Source organism: Scyliorhinus torazame, chromosome X (assembly GCF_047496885.1).
Source record: "Scyliorhinus torazame isolate Kashiwa2021f chromosome X, sScyTor2.1, whole genome shotgun sequence".
Taxonomy (NCBI): Eukaryota; Metazoa; Chordata; class Chondrichthyes; order Carcharhiniformes; family Scyliorhinidae; genus Scyliorhinus; species Scyliorhinus torazame.
Genome location: NC_092738.1, coordinates 39,575,703 through 39,595,716, shown reverse-complemented (window position 1 = coordinate 39,595,716; position 20,014 = coordinate 39,575,703). Strand labels below are relative to the sequence as shown.

The 20,014-nt window shown below is 51.3% G+C and overlaps 1 protein-coding gene across 1 annotated transcript in view; it reads right to left on the bottom strand.

Moving 5' to 3' along the window:
• Window positions 1-20,014, bottom strand: part of LOC140405349 (nck-associated protein 1-like) — a 167,822-nt gene that overhangs the window by 132,679 nt on the left and 15,129 nt on the right. Inside the window, exons 4-5 of the mRNA XM_072493647.1 lie at window positions 19,151-19,241; window positions 14,907-15,044 (exon numbers count right to left, since the gene is read on the bottom strand). Coding sequence (XP_072349748.1) covers window positions 14,907-15,044; window positions 19,151-19,241 — 229 coding nt within the window. The remainder of the gene's footprint in view (window positions 1-14,906; window positions 15,045-19,150; window positions 19,242-20,014) is intronic.

Genomic DNA, 20,014 nt, shown 5'->3' with positions numbered 1-20,014 from the left:
TATCGGGGCCCAGGGTAACCAATATCGGGGTCCAGGGTAACCAATATCGGGGTCCAGGGTAACCAATATCGGGGTCCAGGGTAACCAATATCGGGGTCCAGGGTAACCAATATCGGGGCCCAGAGTAACCACCATCGGGGTCCAGGGTAACCAATATCGGGGCCCAGGGTAACCAATATCGGGGCCCAGGGTAACCAATATCGGGGTCCAGGGTAACCAACATCGGGGTCCAGGGTAACCAATATCGGGGCCCAGGGTAACCAATATCGGGGCCCAGAGTAACCAATATCGGGGCCCAGGGTAACCAATATCGGGGCCCAGAGTAACCAATATCGGGGCCCAGGGTAACCAATATCGGGGCCCAGGGTAACCAATATCGGGGCCCAGGGTAACCAATATCGGGGCCCAGGGTAACAAATTTAGGGGCCCAGGGTAACAAATATAGGGGCCCAGGGTAACCAATATCGGGGCCCAGAGTAACCAATATCGGGGCCCAGGGTAACCAATATCGGGGCCCAGGGTAACCAATATCGGGGCCCAGGGTAACCAATATCGGGGCCCAGAGTAACCAATATCGGGGCCCAGGGTAACCAATATCGGGGCCCAGGGTAACAAATTTAGGGGCCCAGGGTAACAAATATAGGGGCCCAGGGTAACCAATATCGGGGCCCAGGGTAACCAATATCGGGGCCCAGGGTAACCAATATCGGGCTCCAGTGTAACCAATATCGGGGCCCAGGGTAACCAATATCGGGCTCCAGTGTAACCAATATCGGGGCCCAGGGTAACCAATATCGGGGCCCAGGGTAACCAATATCGGGGCCCAGGGTAATATCGGGGCCCAGGGTAACCAATATCGGGGCCCAGGGTAACCAATGTCGGGGCCCAGGGTAACCAATGTCGGGGCCCAGGGTAACCAATATCGGGGCCCAGGGTAACCAATATCGGGGCCCAGGGTAACCAATATCGGGGCCCAGGGTAACCAATATCGGGGCCCAGGGTAACCAATATCGGGGCCCAGGGTAACCAATATCTGGGCCCAGGGTAACCAAGATCGGGGCCCAGGGTAACCAATATCGGGGCCCAGGGTAACCAATATCGGGGCCCAGAGTAACCAATATCGGGGCCCAGGGTAACCAATATCGGGGCCCAGGGTAACCAATATCGGGGCCCAGAGTAACCAATATCGGGGCCCAGGGTAACCAATATCGGGGCCCAGGGTAACCAATATCGGGGCCCAGGGTAACCAATATCGGGGCCCAGGGTAACAGATATCGGAGCCCAGAGTAACCAATATCGGGGCCCAGAGTAACCAATATCGGGGTCCAGGGTAACCAATATCGGGGCCAGGGTAACCAATATCGGGACCAGGGGAACCAATATCGGGGCCCAGGGTAACCAATATCGGGTCCAGAGTAACCAATATCGGGGCCTAGAGTAACTAATATCGGGGCCCAGGGTAACCAATATCGGGGTCCAGGGTAACCAATATCAGGGCCCAGGGTAACCAATATCGGGGCCCAGGGTAACCAATATCGGGGCCCAGGGTAACCAATATCGGGGCCAGGGTAACCAATATCGGGGCCCAGGGTAACCAATATCGGGGTCCAGGGTAACCAATATCGGGGCCAGGGTAACCAATATCGGGACCAGGGGAACCAATATCGGGGCCCAGGGTAACCAATATCGGGTCCAGAGTAACCAATATCGGGGCCCAGAGTAACTAATATCGGGGCCCAGGGTAACCAATATCGGGGTCCAGGGTAACCAATATCAGGGCCCAGGGTAACCAATATCGGGGCCCAGGGTAACCAATATCGGGGCCCAGGGTAACCAATATCGGGGCCAGGGTAACCAATATCGGGACCAGGGTAACCAATATCGGGGCCCAGGGTAACCAATATCGGGGCCCAGGGTAACCAATATCGGGGCCCAGAGTAACCAATATCGGGGCCCAGGGTAACCAATATCGGGGCCCAGAGTAACCAATATCGGGGCCCAGAGTAACCAATATCGGGGCCCAGGGTAACCAACATCGGGGCCCAGGGTAACCAATATCGGGGCCCAGAGTAACCAATATCGGTGTCCAGGGTAACCAATATCGGGGCCCAGGGTAACCAATATCGGGGCCCAGGGTAACCAATATAGGGGCCCAGGGTAACCAATATCGGGGCCCAGGGTAACAAATATAGGGGCCCAGGGTAACAAATATAGGGGCCCAGGGTAACCAATATAGGGGCCCAGAGTAACCAATATCGGGGCCCAGGGTAACAAATATAGGGGCCCAGGGTAACAAATATAGGGGCCCAGGGTAACCAATATAGGGGCCCAGAGTAACCAATATCGGGGTCCAGGGTAACTAATATCGGGGCCCAGGGTAACTGTTATCACCTGCCTGCTTACCATTGGCTGGGGACTAATGACAATCCCACAATCCTGTGCGAGTATGAGCTTCCCCAATGAGGGGGGCGGAGAAACCATTAGTAAACTCCTAGTATAAATAAAGCTGGCCAGTTTAGGAACCAGCAGGAAGGAGAGTGCAGCAAGGGAAGTTGCTGCTGCTGTTATATATATATGTAATTGTCAATAAATGTTATTACTTTGTATCCTTAAAACTTGTGCTGGACTCTTCGTGGCCCTCACAAAACTGGCGACGAGGGTTAAAGTGAATAGCTGTCTACACTGCTGAAGCCACCTCCCTGGATTTTTGTTGGATACAGGTTGGAAGTTGTTTTCTATTATACCATGCCTCTGTACGGACGTTTGGATGTTTTTGATGCTGCGCTGGAAAGCTGGAACCAGTACGCACAACGGATGCGTTACTATTTCCGGGCAAACAATATCACCGAAAACGAGCGCCAGGTGGTCATATTGCTCACCGCCTGCGGCCCGCATACATTTGGGGTGATTAGGAGCCTTACGTACCCAGCTGCGCCGGACACCAAAACGTTTGATGAACTTGTGAATATAGTGGGGCAACATTTTAACCCAACCCCGTCCACGATAGTCCAGCGTTACCGGTTTAATACCGCTGAGAGGACCCCTGGAGAATCCCTTGCCGATTTTCTATCCAGGCTACGCAGGATTGCGGAATACTGTGACTATGGTGAGACCGTGTCAGAAATGTTACGCGACCGTTTGGTTTGCGGTATTAACAATGCGGCCACCCAGAGAAAGTTGTTAGCGGAGCCAACATTGACTTTTCAACAGGCCATTCAAATAGTATTGTCCCGAGAGAGCGCAGAGCGAGGCGTACAGGAGCTACAGGGAATGGAAGTGCATGCCTTGGGGCGCAACCCCCTCCGTCCGAAAACGTCCCCCCGCACTCCTGCGGTACCTTGGGCGAGGCAACGTCCGGACCGACACCAGTGGCCATCGGACATTCCTCCCCGAAGGGAGCCTTCTCCAGAGCCAATGGATGAGGAGCCATGTCTGTGTCAGACTTGTAGGCGCCGACCCCGTCGCGGACGGCGGTCCTGGGGGCGCCAGAGGCGCCGTCGTTCCGACCGAAACTGGGACCAGCCCAGGGGCCGTAACTGGGACCAGCCCAAAGGCCGTACCTTCCATGTGGATGAACCTGCGGCGACTACTCCCAAGGACGTGGAGACGGAGGATGACTGCCTGCAGCTGCATTGTGTGGCAGCTCCCCGTGTGGCCCCCATTAAGGTGACAGTACGGGTCAATGGCCACCCGCTTGAGATGGAGTTGGACACTGGCGCAGCGGTCTCCGTGATCGCCCAGAAGACATTCGACCGCATCAAGCAGGGTATACAGACCCTTACATTAACTGACTCACAGGCCAGGTTGGCCACCTACACGGGGGACCACTGGTCATTGCAGGAACTACAATGACCCCTGTTGTTTATGGATGCCAGGTGGGGCGTTTCCCACTTATCGTGGTGCGCGGCCATGGGCCCAGCCCATTGGGTCGGGACTGGTTGCGCCATTTGCAGTTGCAATGGCAGCACATCCTCCAAACAGTTTCCGGAGGGTTGACTGAGGTGCTAGGACGATACCCAGATGTATTCCAGCCTGTTTGGAGAAAATAAAAGGGGCCTTAGCCCGTATCCAAGTCGAACCAGGAGCCACGCTGCGCTATTTCCGGGCGCGCCCAGTGCCTTACGCCTTGCTCGAGAAGGTAGAAGGGGAGCTCACTTGTTTGGAGAGTTTGGGTATTATCAGGCCCGTTCGTTTTGCTGACTGGGCAGCACCAATTGTACCTGTAATGAAGCCAGATGCCACAGTTCGCTTGTGTGGCGACTATAAACTTACAGTGAATACGGCTTCCCGACTCGACCGATATCCAATGCCTCGCATAGAGGATCTCTACGCGAAGCTTGCAGGTGGACTCTCATTCACAAAATTAGATATGAGTCACGCCTATCTACAGTTGGAGCTGGACCTTGCCTCCCGACCATATGTAACGATTAATACACACCGGGGACTGTATGAATATACACGTTTGCCCTTTAGAGTATCCTCTGCCTGTGCTATTTTTCAATGCGTTACGGAGGGCATTTTGAGAGGTTTACCACGTGTTGCTGTCTACCTAGATGACGTTTTGATTACAGGGACGTCGGAACAGGAACATTTGGAAAATCTGGAGGCTGTCCTTAGATGCCTTTCGGAGGCTGGAGTCCGTTTACGTCGCACAAAGTGCGTATTTCAGGCAAAGGAAGTAGTCTACCTGGGTTATCGGGTGGACCGCGAAGGTTTGCACCCCGTCGCAGAGAAGGTGCATGCAATTCAACAGGCCTCCGCCCCGACTGACACTTCGCATCTTCGTTCTTTTCTCGGTCTCGTAAACTATTACGGGAAGTTCCTCCCCAATCTGGCAACTACGCTGGCCCCCTTACACCTGCTGCTAAAGAAAAATCACACCTGGGTTTGGGGTCAGCCGCAAGAAACCGCTTTCCGGCGGGTAAAGCAACAATTGTCGTCGTCTGGGTTACTAACCCACTATGATCCTGGAAAGCCTTTGCTCGTCACATGTGATGCATCCCCGTATGGTATTGGGGCCGTCCTGTCCCACAAGATGGAGAACGGGGCCAAGCGACCGATAGCTTTCGCCTCCCGCACATTGACTGCAGCGGAGAAAAAGTACGCACAGATCGAGAAGGAGGGCCTGGCAGTGGGTTTCGCGGTGAGACGCTTCCACCAGTACATGTATGGCCGCCATTTCACTATCGTGACTGATCATAAGCCCCTGCTGGGACTTTTCAGAGAGGATAAGCCAATACCGCCCATTGCTTCTGCACGGATCCAGCGCTGGGCTTTGTTGCTCGCTGCATACGAGTATTCTCTGGAGCACAAACCAGGAACGCAGATAGCAAATGCCGACGCACTGAGCCGATTGCCTTTATCGACCGGCCCCATGTCGACCCCCACGACCGGTGAGGTGGTCGCAACCCTAAATTTTATGGACACCTTGCCTGTCACGGCATCAAAGATCCGTGAGTGGACCCAGACGGAGCCAGTCCTGTCAAAGGTTCGGCACATAGTCCTGTATGGTGGGCAGCATAGACGGCTCCCAGGCGAGTTGCGGGCATTTTCCTCCAAGCTGTCAGAATTCAGCGTGGAAGACGGCATCCTCTTGTGGGGGACGCGTGTGATTGTCCCGGAAAAAGGCCAGGAGCTGATACTATCAGACTTGCACAATGGGCATCCGGGCGTGACCAAACTGAAAATGTTGGCCCGGAGTTATGTCTGGTGGCCAGGCCTCGACACCGACATTGAGAAGGTGGCCCAAAACTGCTCCATTTGCCAGGAGCATCAGAAGCTTCCGCCGGCCACGCCCCTACATCATTGGGAATGGCCAGGGCGGCCTTGGGCACGCTTGCATGCGGATTTCGCCGGCCCTTTTCAAGGATCCATGTTCCTTCTATTAATTGACGCCCAGTCTAAATGGCTGGAGGTGCATAAGATGCAGGGGACAACGTCCTGCGCAACAATTGAAAAGATGCGTTTGTCGTTTAGTACGCATGGCCTCCCCGAGGTGCTGGTCACGGATAATGGCACTCCATTCACGAGTGAGGAGTTTGCGAGGTTTACAAAGATGAACGGCATACGCCATATCCGCACTGCCCCTTACCCCCCGGCTTCAAATGGGTTGGCAGAGCGTGCAGTGCAAACATTCAAAAGAGGCCTAAAGAAGCAGTCTTCCGGATCAATGGACACGAGACTGGCTCGCTTTTTGTTTACGTACAGGACCACCCCCCCATACAGTGACTGGGGTAGCTCCCGCAGAACTCCTAATGGGCCGGAGACTTCGCACCCGCCTTAGTATGGTCTTCCCGGACATTGGCGCAAAAGTACGCCGCACACAAGAACGGCAGGGACCGGGATTGTCTCGGCATCGTCCAATTCGGCAGCTTGCGCCCGGTGACCCAGTGTTCGTTCGGAATTTTGCTGGTGGTGCCCAGTGGGTTCCTGGTGTAACCTTTCGCCAAACGGGCCCTATATCTTACCAGGTGCAAGCCCAGGGTCGTCTCCAGCGAAAACATGTAGACCACGTTCGGTCCAGAAGACTATCCCCTCAAAAGATTCCCCGCCCCCGGAGCTCATTTCTACAGCCGCAGAGACCAGAGACAAGGGAAGGTAGTCCTCACAATCTTCCACTGGTGCCTCACTCGAAGCCTGCGCAGGTCATGACGGGACCGAATGGGGATAGAGACGCTGACATGACGGAGGCAGCAGACTCTGACTCCGAGATGGAGACACAGGACGCATCAGAGGGGGAATCCTCGGGTCCACGGGCCGTGGATGTACAACCGTTACGCCGTTCATCACGGAAGCGCCGGTTTCCATCTCGTTACACGCCGCCTGATCCAGCGCCGCGTGCAAATGGTGTCCGGCCTGCGGCCAAACGAGTCCGACGCCCTCCTTCGCCAGGGTCTTCGGTGGATTCCTTGGACTTTGGGGGTGAGGGATGTTATAACCTGCCTGCTTACCATTGGCTGGGGACTAATGACAATCCCACAATCCTGTGGGAGTATGAGCTTCCCCACTGAGGGGGGCGGAGAAACCATTAGTAAACTCCAAGTATAAATAAAGCTGGCCAGTTCAGGAACCAGCAGGAAGGAGTGTGCAGCAAGGGAAGTTACTGCTACTGTTATTTATATATGTTATAGTAAATAAATGTTATTACTTTGTATCCTTAAAACTCGTGCTGGATTCTTCGTGGCCCTTACAAAAGTAACCAATATCGGGGCCCAGGGTAACCAATATCGGGGCCCAGAGTAACCAATATCGGGGTCCAGGGTAACCAATATCGGGGCCCAGGGTAACCAATATCGGGGTCCAGGGTAACCAATATCGGGGCCCAGGGTAACCAATATCGGGGCCCAGGGTAACCAATATCGGGGCCCAGAGTAACCAATATCGGGGCCCAGGGTAACCAATATCGGGGCCCAGGGTAACAAATATCGGCATCCAGGGTAACCAATATCGGGTCCCCGGATAACGGGTGTCAGGGTAACAGGTATCAGGGTTCAGGGTAACAGGTTTCAGGGTTCAGGGTAACAGATATCAGGGTTCAGGGTAACTGGTTTCAGGCTTCAGGGTAACAGGTATCAGGGTTCAGGATAACAGGTATCAGGGTTCAGGGTAACAGGTATCAGGGTAACAGGTATCAGGGTTCAGGGTAACAGGTTTCAGGGTTCAGGGTAACAGGTATCAGGGTTCAGGGTAACAGGTATCAGGGTTAAGGATAACAGGTATCAGGGTTCAGGATAACAGGTATCAGGGTAACAGGTATCAGGGTTCAGGGTAATAAGTATCAGGGTTTAGGGTTCAGGGTAACAGGTATCAGGGTTCAGGATAACAGGTATCAGGGTTCAAGGTAACAGGTATCAGGGTTACAGGTATCAGAGTTCAGGGTAACAGGTATCAGGGTAACAAATATCGGGGCCCAGGTAACTGGTATCAGGGTAACAGGTATAAGGGTAACAGGTATCAGGGTAACCAATACCGGGGTTCATGGTAAGAGGTATCAGGGTTCAGGGTAACAGTTATCAGGGTTCAGGGTAACAGGTATCAGGGTTCAGGGTAACAGGTATCAGGGTTCAGGGTAACAGGTTTCAGGGTAACTGGTATCAGGGTAACAGGTTTCAGGGTAACAGTTATCAGGGTTCAGGGTAACAGGTATCAGGGTAACAGGTATCAGGGTTTAGGGTAACAGGTATCAGGGTAACAGGTATCAAGGTTCAGGGTAACAGGTATCAGGGTTTAGGGTATCAGGGTTTAGGGTAACAGGTATCAGGGTTCAGGGTAACAGATATCAGGGTTCAGGATAACAGGTATCAGGGTTTAGGCTAACAGGTATCAGGGTTTAGGGTAACAGGTATCAGGGTTCAGGGTAACAGGTTTCAGGGTAACTGGTATCAGGGTTCAGGGTAACTGGTATCAGGGTTCAGGGTAACAGTTATCAGGGTTCAGGGTAACAGGTATCAGGGTTCAGGGTAACAGGTATCAGGGTTCAGGGTAACAGGTATCAGGGTTCAGGGTAACAGTTATCAGGGTTCAGGGTAACAGGTATCAGGGTTTAGGGTATCAGGGTTCAGGGTAACAGATATCAGGGTTCAGGATAACAGGTATCAGGGTAACAGGTATCAGGGTTTAGGGTAACAGGTATCAGGGTTCAGGGTAACAGGTATCAGGGTAACAGGTATCAGGGTTTAGGGTAACAGGTATCAGGTATCAGGGTTCAGGGTAACAGATATCAGGGTTCAGGATAACAGGGTTTAGGATAACCGTATGAGGGTTCAGGGTAACGGGTTTCAGGGTTCAGGGTAACAGGTATCAGGGTTTAGGGTAACAGGGTCCAGGGTAACAGATATCAGGGTTCAGGATAACAGGTATCAGGGTTCAGGGAAACAGGGTTTAGGGTAACAGGTATCAGGGTTTAGGGTAACAGGTATCAGGGTTCAGGGTAACAGATATCAGGATTCAGGATAACAGGTAACAGGTATCAGGGGTCAGGGTAACAGAGATCAGGGTTAAGGGTAACAGGTATCAGGGTTTAGGGCAACAGGTATCAGGGTAACAGGTATCAGGGTTCAGGGTAACAGATATCAGGGTTCAGGGTAACAGGTATCAGGGTTCAGGGTAACAGGTATCAGGGTAACAGGTATCAGGGTAACAGGTATCAGGGTAACAGGTATCAGGGTAACACGTATCGGGGTAACAGGTATCAGGGCTCAGGGTAACAAATATCGGGGCCCAGGGTAACAGGTATCAGGGTTCAGGGTTACAGGTATCAGGGCTCAGGGTAACAGGTATCAGGGTTCAGGGCAACACGTATCAGGGTAACAGGTATCAGGGTTCAGGGTAACATATATCGGGGCCCAGGGTAACAGGTATCAGGGTTCAGGGTAACAGGTATCAGGGTTCAGGGTAACAGGTATCAGGGTTACAGGTATCAGAGTTCAGGGTAACAGGTATCAGGGTAACAAATATCGGGGCCCAGGTAACTGGTATCAGGGTAACAGGTATCAGGGTAACAGGTATCAGGGTAACAGGTATCAGGGTAACCAATATCGGGGTTCATGGTAAGAGGTATCAGGGTTCAGGGTACCAGGTAGCAGGGTAACAGATATCAGAGTTCAGGGTAATAGGTATCGGGGATCAGGGTAACAAATATCGGGGCCCAGGGTAACAGGTATCAGGGTTCAGGGTAACAGGTATCAGGGTTCAGGGTAACAGGTATCAGGGTTCAGGGTAACAGGTATCAGGGTTAAGGGTAACAGATATCAGGGTTCAGGGTAACAGGTATCAGGGTTCAGGGTAACAGGTATCAGGGATTAGGGTAACAGGTATCAGGGTTTAGGGCAACAGGTATCAGGGCAACGGGTATCAGGGCAACGGGTATCAGGGCAACGGGTATCAGGGCAACGGGTATCAGGGCAACAGGTATCAGGGCAACAGGTATCAGGGCAACAGGTATCAGGATTTAGGGTAACAGGTATCAGGGTTCAGGATAACAGGTATCAGGGTTCGGGGTAACAGGTATCAGGGTAACAGGTATCAGGGTTCAGGGTAACAGGTATCAGTGTTCAGTGTAACAGGTATCAGGGTTCGGGGTAACAGGTAACAGGGTTCAGGGTAACATATATCGGGGCCCAGGGTAACAGGTATCTGGGTTCAGGGTAACAGGTATCAGGGTAACAAATATCGGAGCCCGGGTAACAAATATCGGGGCCCAGGTAACAGGTATCAGGGTAACAGGTATCAGGGTAACAGGTATCAGGGTTACAGGTATCAGGGTAACAAATATCGGGGTTCATGGTAAGAGGTATCAGGGTTCAGGGTACCAGGTATCAGGGTAACAGATATCAGAGTTCAGGGTAATAGGTATCGGGGTTCAGGGTAACAAATATCGGGGCCCAGGGTAACAGGTATCAGGGTTCAGGGTAAGAGGTATCTGGGTTCAGGGTAACAGGTATCAGGGTTCAGGGTATCAGGGTTCAGGGTAACAGGTATCAGGGTTAAGGGTAACAGATATCAGGGTTTAGGGTAACAGGTATCAGGGTTCAGGGTAACAGGTATCAGGGTTCAGGGTAACAGGTATCAGGGTTCAGGGTAACAGGTATCAGGGTTCAGGGTAACAGATATCAGGGATTAGGGTAACAGGTATCGGGGTTCAGGGTAACAGGTATCAGGGTAACAGGTATCAGGGTAACAGGTATCAGGGTTTAGGGCAACAGGTATCAGGGCAACAGGTATCAGGGCAACAGGTATCAGGGCAACAGGTATCAGGGCAACGGGTATCAGGGCAACAGGTATCAGGGTTCAGGGTAACAGGTATCAGGGTTTAGGGCAACAGGTATCAGGGCAACAGGTATCAGGGCAACAGGTATCAGGGCAACAGGTATCAGGGCAACGGGTATCAGGGCAACAGGCATCAGGGTTCAGGGTAACAGGTATCAGGGTTTAGGGCAACAGGTATCAGGCCAACGGGTATCAGGCCAACGGGTATCAGGCCAACGGGTATCAGGGCAACGGGTATCAGGGCAACGGGTATCAGGGCAACGGGTATCAGGGCAACAGGTATCAGGGCAACAGGTATCAGGGCAACAGGTATCAGGATTTAGGGTAACAGGTATCAGGGTTCAGGGTAACAGGTATCAGGGTTCAGGGTTCAGGGTAACAGGTATCAGGGTTCAGGGTAACAGGTATCAGGGTTCAGGGCAACAGGTAACAGGGTTCGGGTAACATATATCGGGGCCCAGGGTAACAGGTATCCGGGTTCAGGGTAACAGGTATCAGGGTAACAAATATCGGGGCCCAGGTAACTGGTATCAGGGTAACAGGTATCAGGGTTACAGGTATCAGGGTAACAAATATCAGGGTTCATGGTAAGAGGTATCAGGGTTCAGGGTACCAGGTATCAAGGTAACAGGTATCAGGGTAACAGGTATCAGGGTAACAGGTATCAGGGTAACAGGTATCAGGGTTCAGGGTAACAGGTATCAGGGTTCAGGGTAACAGGTATCAGGGTTCAGGGCAACAGGTATCAGGGTTCAGGGTAACTGGTATCAGGGTTCAAGGTATCAGGATAACAGGTATCAGGTTTCAGGGTAACAGGTATCAGGCTTCAGGGCAACAGGTATCAGGCTTCAAGGCAACAGGTATCAGGGTTCAGGGTAACAGGTATCAGGATTCAGGGTAACAACGTTCAGGGTAACAGGTATCAGGGTTCAGGGTAACAGGTTTCAGGGTTCAGGGTAACAGGTTTCATGGTAACTGGTATCAGGGTTCAGGGTAACAGGTATCAGGGTTCAGGGTAACAGGTATCAGGGTAACAGGTGTTAGGGCCCAGGGTAACAGGTATCAGGGTTCAGGGTTCAGGGTAACAGGTATCAGGGTTCCGGGTAACAGTGTTCAGGGTAATAGGGTTCAGGGTAACAGGTATCAGGGTAACAGGTATCAGGGTAACAGGTATCAGGGTTCAGGGTAACAGGTATCAGGGTTCAGGGTAACAGGTATCAGGGTTCAGGGTAACAGGTATCAGGGTTCAGGGTAACAGGTATCAGGGTTCAGGATAACTGGTATCAGGGTTCAGGGTAACAGGTATCAGGGTTACAGGTATCAGGGTTCAGGGGAACTGGTATCAGGGTTCAGGATAACAGGTATCAGGGTTCAGGGTAACAGGTATCAGGGTAACAGGTATCAGGGTAACAGTTATCAGGGTTCAGGGTAACAGGTATCAGGGTTCAGGGTAACAGGTATCAGGGTTCAGGGTAACAACGTTCAGGGCAACAGGTATCAGGGTTCAGGGTAACAGGTATCAGGGTTCAGGGCAACAGGTATCAGGGTTCAGGGTAACAACGTTCAGGGTAACAGGTATCAGGGTTCAGGGTAACAGGTTTCAGGGTAACAGGTATCAGGGTTCAGGGTAACAGGTATCAGGGTTCAGGGTAACAGGTATCAGGGTAACAGGTGTCAGGGCCCAGGGTAACAGGTATCAAGGTTCTGGGTAACAGGGTTCAGGGTAATAGGGTTCAGGGTAACAGGTATCAGGGTAACAGGTATCAGGGTAACAGGTATCAGGGTAACATGTATCAGGCTAACAGGTATCAGGGTAACAGGTATCAGGGTTCAGGGTAACAGGTATCAGGGTAACAGGTATCAGGGTTCAGGGTAACAGGTATCAGGGTTCAGGGTAACTGGTATCAGGGTAACAGGTATCAGGGTTCAGGGTAACAGGTATCAGGGTTCAGGATAACATGTATCAGGGTTCAGGGTAACAGGTATCAGGGTTACAGGTATCAGGGTTCAGGGTAACTGGTATCAGGGTTCAGGATAACAGGTATCAGGGTTCAGGGTAACAGGTATCAGGGTAACAGGTATCAGGGTTCAGGGTAACAGTTATCAGGGTTCAGGGTAACAGGTATCAGTGTTCAGGGTAACAACGTTCAGGGTAACAGGTATCAGGGTTCAGGGTAACAGGTATCAGGGTTCAGGGCAACAGGTATCAGGGTTCAGGGTAACAGGTATCAGGGTTCAGGGTAACAACGTTCAGGGTAACAGGTATCAGGGTTCAGGGTAACAGGTTTCAGGGTAACTGGTATCAGGGTTCAGGGTAACAGGTATCAGGGTTCTGGGTAACAGGTATCAGGGTTCAGGGTAACAGGTATCAGGGTAACAGGTGTCAGGGCCCAGGGTAACAGGTATCAGGGTTCAGGATAACAGGTATCAGGGTTCCGGGTAACAGGGTTCAGGGTAATAGGGTTCAGGGTAACAGGTATCAGGGTAACAGGTATCAGGGTTCAGGGTAACAGGTATCAGGGTTCAGGGTAACAGGTATCAGGGTTCAGGGTAACTGGTATCAGGGTAACAGGTATCAGGGTTCAGGGTAACAGGTATCAGGGTTCAGGGTAACAGGTATCAGGCTTCAGGGTAACTGGTATCAGGGTTCAGGATAACAGGTATCAGGGTTCAGGGTAACAGGTATCAGGGTTCAGGGTAACAGGTATCAGGGTTACAGGTATCAGGGTTCAGGGTAACTGGTATCAGGGTTCAGGATAACAGGTATCAGGGTTCAGGGTAACAGGAATCAGGGTAACAGGTATCAGGGTTCAGGGTAACAGTTATCAGGGTTCAGGGTAACAGGTATCAGGGTTCAGGGTAACAACGTTCAGGGTAACAGGTATCAGGGTTCAGGGTAACAGGTATCAGGGTTCAGGCTAACAGGTATCAGGGTTCAGGGCAACAGGTATCAGGGTTCAGGGTAACAGGTATCAGGGTTCAGGGTAACAACGTTCAGGGTAACAGGTATCAGGGTTCAGGGTAACAGGTTTCAGGGTAACTGGTATCAGGGTTCAGGGTAACAGGTATCAGGGTTCAGGGTAACAGGTATCAGGGTTCAGGGTAACAGGTATCAGGGTAACAGATGTCAGGGCCCAGGGTAACAGGTATCAGGGTTCCGGGTAACAGGGTTCAGGGTAATATGGTTCAGGGTAACAGGTATCAGGGTAACAGGTATCGGGGTTCAGGGTAACAGGTATCAGGGTTCAGGGTAACAGGTATCAGGGTTCAGGGTAACAGGTATCAGGGTTCAGGGTAACAGGTATCAGGGTTCAGGGTAACAGGTATCAGGGTAACAGGTATCAGGGTTCAGGGTAACAGGTATCAGGGTTCAGGGTAACAGGTATCAGGGTTCAGGGTAACAGGTATCAGGGTTCAGGGTAACAGGTATCAGGGTTCAGGGTAACTGGTATCAGGGTTCAGGATAACAGGTATCAGGGTTCAGGATAACAGGTATCAGGGTTCAGGGTAACAGGTATCAGGGTTACAGGTATCAGGGTTCAGGGTAACAGTTATCAGGGTTCAGGGTAACTGGTATCAGGGTAACAGGTATCAGGGTTCAGGGTAACAGGTATCAGGGTTCAGGGTAACAGGTATCAGGGTAACAGGTATCAGGGTTCAGGGTAACAGGTATCAGGGTTCAGGATAACAGGTATCAGGGTTCAGGGTAACAGGTATCAGGGTAACAGGTATCAGGGTTCAGGGTAACTGGTATCAGGGTTCAGGATAACAGGTATCAGGGGCCAAGGTAACAGGTATCAGGGTTCAGGGGTCAGGGTAACAGGTATCAGGGGTCAGGGTTCCGGGGTCAGGGTTCAGGGCTTGTATCATCACTTCGGAGCACCTTGGTTGATCAGTATTACCCAAAGTTCATCATGGAATTCCACGTGTGGACTGGAGAATAGAAATGGATCCAACTGTCAGTTGAATGTAATTCTGGAGAACGAGGAATGTTGATGAGGAGAGCGGGAAGGGTATTATATATGGGGGAAAAACACGGCAAAAAAGATTTTTGTACTTGTTCTGTGAAAACAAATTGTAATATTCTGCAGAGCTGATTGTTGGGAATTGTTCTGGAATGTGTAAATGATTGTGCTTACCGTGTCAGAGACGGCAGGCGTGAGCATCGTGACTGGCACACTTATCACGCTGAGTAAGTGAGCGCTCCGCCAATCATCCGCCTTGAGATTCCTCCTCAGGAACAGGAATTGCAATGAGAGAAGAGCGTCAGCGATGAGCTAAAACAGCAAAAGGAGCAAATCCAGAGTGTCAATCATCCAGCTACAACACTCTGCATCATTTGCTCATCCGTCAGTGAGATTACACAATCGTCACCGTGCAAATGGAGTGGTCCACCCCATCATGGCTCTCCAGACATGCACATGTTTTGTTTTATTTTAAAAATTTAGAGTACCCAATTTATTTATTTTCCCAATTAAGGGGCAATTTAGCGTGGCCAATCCACCTACCCTGCACATCTTTGAGTTGTGGGGGCGAAACCCACGCAGACACGGGGAGAATGTGCAAACTCCACACGAACAGTGACCCAGAGCCGGGATCGAACCTAGGACCTCGGCGCCGTGATACAGCAGTGCTAACCACTGCGCCACATGCCGCCCTTCCAAACGTGCATCATAACGGATTCTCATTCCCCTGCCTTTTCCCCATACCCCCGCACATTGTTTCTATTCTAATAATCATCTAATTCCCTCTTTAATGCCCTCGATTGAACCTGCCTCCACCACACTGCCAGACAGTGCATCCAGACACATTTTAATGAGGACACGGTCAGTCCACACCAAGTAAAAAAGGAGCTTGGATTTATTTGCAGTTACGGTATATACAGTCCCGGTGGATCCCGACCGGGCCTCTACCTGCTCGCTGCTCTACCAGCTGACCTTTTATACATTGTTAATTGGAGTTTCCCCGCCCCTCAGTGGGGGAGCTCGTACTCCGCGAGGACCACGGGAAGCGGATCATTCCCATCCCGTATGTCCCCTGCAGGATATTACATTCCTCCCCCCACAAAGTCCGAAGATCCCCAAGACACCCGATGAGGGGTTGGAGGAGGAGCAGGTGGAGGAGGCCGGACTCTCTCCAGTTCTGGAAAATCGTCGTGCACCTGTGCGGAAGGTGGTGGTTGAGTGGTATTGTCACTGGGCTAGTAATCCAGAGAGCCAGGGTAATGCTCTGGCGACCCGAGTTCGAATCCCGTCAGGACAGATGGTGGAATTTGAATTCAATAAAAATATCTGGAATTAAAAGTCTAATGAGGACCATGAAACCATTGTCAATTCTTGTGAAAACCCATTCAGTAATGTCCTTTAGGGAAGGAAATCTGCCGTCCTTACCCAGTCTGGCCGACATGTGACTCCAGACCCACAGCAATGACCTCCGGGATGGGCAATAAATGCTGGCCCAACCAGTGATGCCCACATCCCATGAATGAATTAATAAAGTTGGCATATACCTCGAGGGGGCCGTGGTCTGGGGTGGGAAGGCCACGGTGGGCCATCGGCAGGAGGCGGCTGAACTGTTGAATCAGCGTCCGAGACCTCAGACGTCTGCGTCTCCATTTCAGAATGGAACGCTACAATATCGGGCATGTCGGTGTCGACACAGACTGGAGGCGTCACACCCGGCTGGTCGGGCAATGGATCCGGAGCATCCGGGACAGGTTTCTTCCGAGGAACCTCACGAGGGAGCAACCTCGGCGAGCGAATGTGATCCAAATGCCGTCTCAACAGTTGTTCCCAGACCTGAACTTGGTCCCATTTGACGGACGACATCCTAGAGAGCCAGTCAGCACCGGTGGCAAAGTTACAAACGAACACCATGTCGTAAGGTGCGAAGTGTCGAAGAGGTCAACGTCAAACTGGGCAGCGCCCTCGCAAATCTTGGTTACGGCGAACCTTCACGCCGATGTCTGGGAGAATCAAACTGGGTCGGGTACAAAGCCTACGACCCATGAGCATCTCAGCAGGGGCCACCCCAGTTACATGAGCGGCGTGGTCCTGTATGAGAATAAATAAACGTGCCAGCTTGGTGCTGTTGACAGATGGAGCTCTGTTGAGGCAACGTCTCGATATCCGTGCCCAAACCCAGCCACCGGACATAACGTCTCACCGCATCTTTATTTCGGACACTCCGGAGTGCCTGTTGTGAACGTCCCGGAAAACAATTTCCTGGCCCTTCGCCAAAACAACAACCCTCATGCTTCACAGGAGGATACCATCTCCCACAGTCAGCTCCGAGAACGTCGAGGAGAAAGCTTGCAACTCCCCTGGTAGCTGTCGATACTGCCCACCGTATCGCACCAGGTGATGCACCTGGGCAAGGGCGAGGTCAGTCTGTGTCCAGACACGAACACACGATGCAGTGATGAGCAAAGAGTCCATTAAATTCAGGACACCGACCACATTGTCCAGCGTCCGGGAGGCAAAGGTGATCGGACGTTCAAGGCCATCACTCATCTGGTGAGATAGGCCTTTCGAATCCCATACGGCACGTGACGAATAATGGCTTTGAAGGATCAAAATGTGTCAACGCCCTCAAAGAGGACAATCGCTGTTTCACTTTTTTAAACTCCTCATCCTGGACCTTGTTCCACACCCAAGGCTGGTGTTTCTTGAGGAGCAAATGAAGGGGGGGGGCAGGACGGTTGCCAAATTCGGATTGAACCTGCCATAATAATTGAGCAAGCCAAGAAAAGAACACAGCTCCATGGCATCGCGTGGGAGGGCGGGGCCTGGGAGGGCGGGGACCTGTTTGATGGCTCTCACTTTCTGTTTAAAAGGCTTGGTGCTGTGGGATTTTGTCCCAGTTAAAATAAAAACAGAAAGGCATGCCTGCTCCCACCCCTCACACTCGCTCACCATCCTGCACACTCCTCGTACCTCATTGATGCCACCTTGTACCCCCACTATTCAACCCCTCCATGCCCCCACCCCGATGCCAAGATATGCCCCCCGAATGAGCCCTTATGGCCCCTAATACCCCCATGTCAAGGTGCACCCCCCAAACCAATTCCTATGAACCCCTCATGTTCCTGATGTCAAACTATGGCATTTCTATAACCATTAACCTTTTTACACCATATTTAAACAATGAACACAAAAGGGACAGAAGAAAAAGTTTCTAAAAGCAGTCATTTATTGATAATTACTTCAGCTAAGGCTACATAAATGAGGTTTTGCTGAAAGCCTAGACATCCATTAGACTCTTGAAGCACCTGAGTCCCTGGGAAAACAGTGCTTGATTGACAGCCCTGGCTCTCTGATCTATGCTGTCACTTGCACAATGTTTATTTTCACAAGATTTATTGGTTACAAGTTCTACAATTTGTGCTTTTGATAATTTCAAGGATCCAGGTGATTGACACTTTTATTGGGCAGTAGTAAAAAGGTTTTGTTTTTTTTAGAATGTTCAGGTCTTGCGCTGGAGAGAAAGAAAACTTCTAAAATTAAAGTGTGTCTGCAAATAATCAACTCTCTGCTGGTTTTGCAAAAATAAATTAATGTGCGAGGAGATTGTTAAGAGTCCAGGAGGATCAGTGTCTCACAATGTAATGCTTTGTACAGAATATGGTGGCATCTAATTGATGCTTAGCACTGCTGCTTCACAGCTCCAGGGTCCCGGGTTCGATTCCGGCTTGGGTCACTGTCTGTGCGGAGTCTGCACGTCCTCCCCGTGTCTGCGTGGGTTTCCTCCGGGTGCTCCGGTTTCCTCCCACAGTCCAAAGATGTGCAGGTTAGGTGGATTGGCCATGCTAAATTGCCCCTTCGTGTCCAAAATTGCCCTTAGTGTTGGGTGGGGTTACTGGGTTATGGGGATGGGGTGGAGGTGTTGACCTTAGGTAGGGTGCTCTTTCCAAGAGCCGGTGCAGACTCGATGGGCCGAATGGCCTCCTTCTGCACTGTAAACCACTGAGACGTGGTTTGGCCATGATCAATGCGCAGATTTATGGGGATTGGGCGGGAGATTGGGCCTGTGTGTGGGGGCTCTTTCAGAAGGCCGGTGCAGACTCAATGGGCCGAATGGCCTCCTTCTACGCTGCAGAGATTCTATGACTCTATTTTATGACAAACGGAAACCCTTTTTGAAGTGCCTGCCGATTGAGAAAACTGGGCAAGGTTTGAAGCACCTCCCCGAATCAGTGAGACAATTTTGATTTGGGAGTGGGGCCTGACCTGGGCAAAACAGCAAAAAAGTGATCTGAGGTATAATTCCTCAATGTTTTGCACTGGATCCCTGCCGAATGCCCCCAAGTAAGCTCTGGGAAGCAAGCGGTAACTTTACAATCGGGTTATCTCCCCAACGTGGTTTCGATAAGATCAATGCTTACCTTCCAATGTGGTGTGAATTCCTCAGTTAGCTTCTTAAGTGGATGGTCATAGTCCAGCATCATCTGCCCAAGTTTGGGATAATTAGCTTCGCTAATTGAGAAAGATATGGACATTAACAAGTTATAATGTGGAATTAGTGACAACAACTCATATTTATATTGTGCCTTTAACATAATAGAACATCCCACAGTGCTTCACAAGTTATGGGACTGTTCCACATAGATTCCTTACAGTGCAGAAGGAGGCCATTCGGCCCATCGGGTCTGCACCGACCCTTGGAAAGAGCACCCTATGCAAGCCCACACCTCCACCCTATCCCCATAACCCAGTAACCCACTCTTGGTATTTTGGAGAGGAGAAACCAGACTCCTCGGCACTGAGTGGTTCTTAGGATCCAGCTTTGGATGGAGTTGGTTCGATTGGTTAACTGGCAACTAGTGGATTGGCCAGGAACAGTGTTCTGCCTGACAACGGTCAGTGATTGGTTCCTGTGTGATGCTTTCTCAGAGAACTTAGCAGAAGTGTTTAGACCTTGGAAGTGGAGGGATTTGTCTCTCTCTCTCCTGCTTGCTGAGGTGAAAGAATCGCTCGATCATTCTGAAAGCAGTGAGTGACTGGCACATCTTTACTGTGAACCTGAAATGATGCTGAGCCTGTCGAGAAGGCAGACAACCCTCTCAGAGAAACCATCTCACGCTTAGAAGGAAGAAGTCCCAAAACGAAAGCCCGAACTTCAGAAAGACATTAACTGGAAGCCATCCCAGTGCATCAAAGATCCTTATCCTGTTCCTTTTATTTATATTTATTTCCCTTTCCACCACCCTTTCCCCTCTATGTTGTTTGTCTGTGTGAGTGTGTGTGTG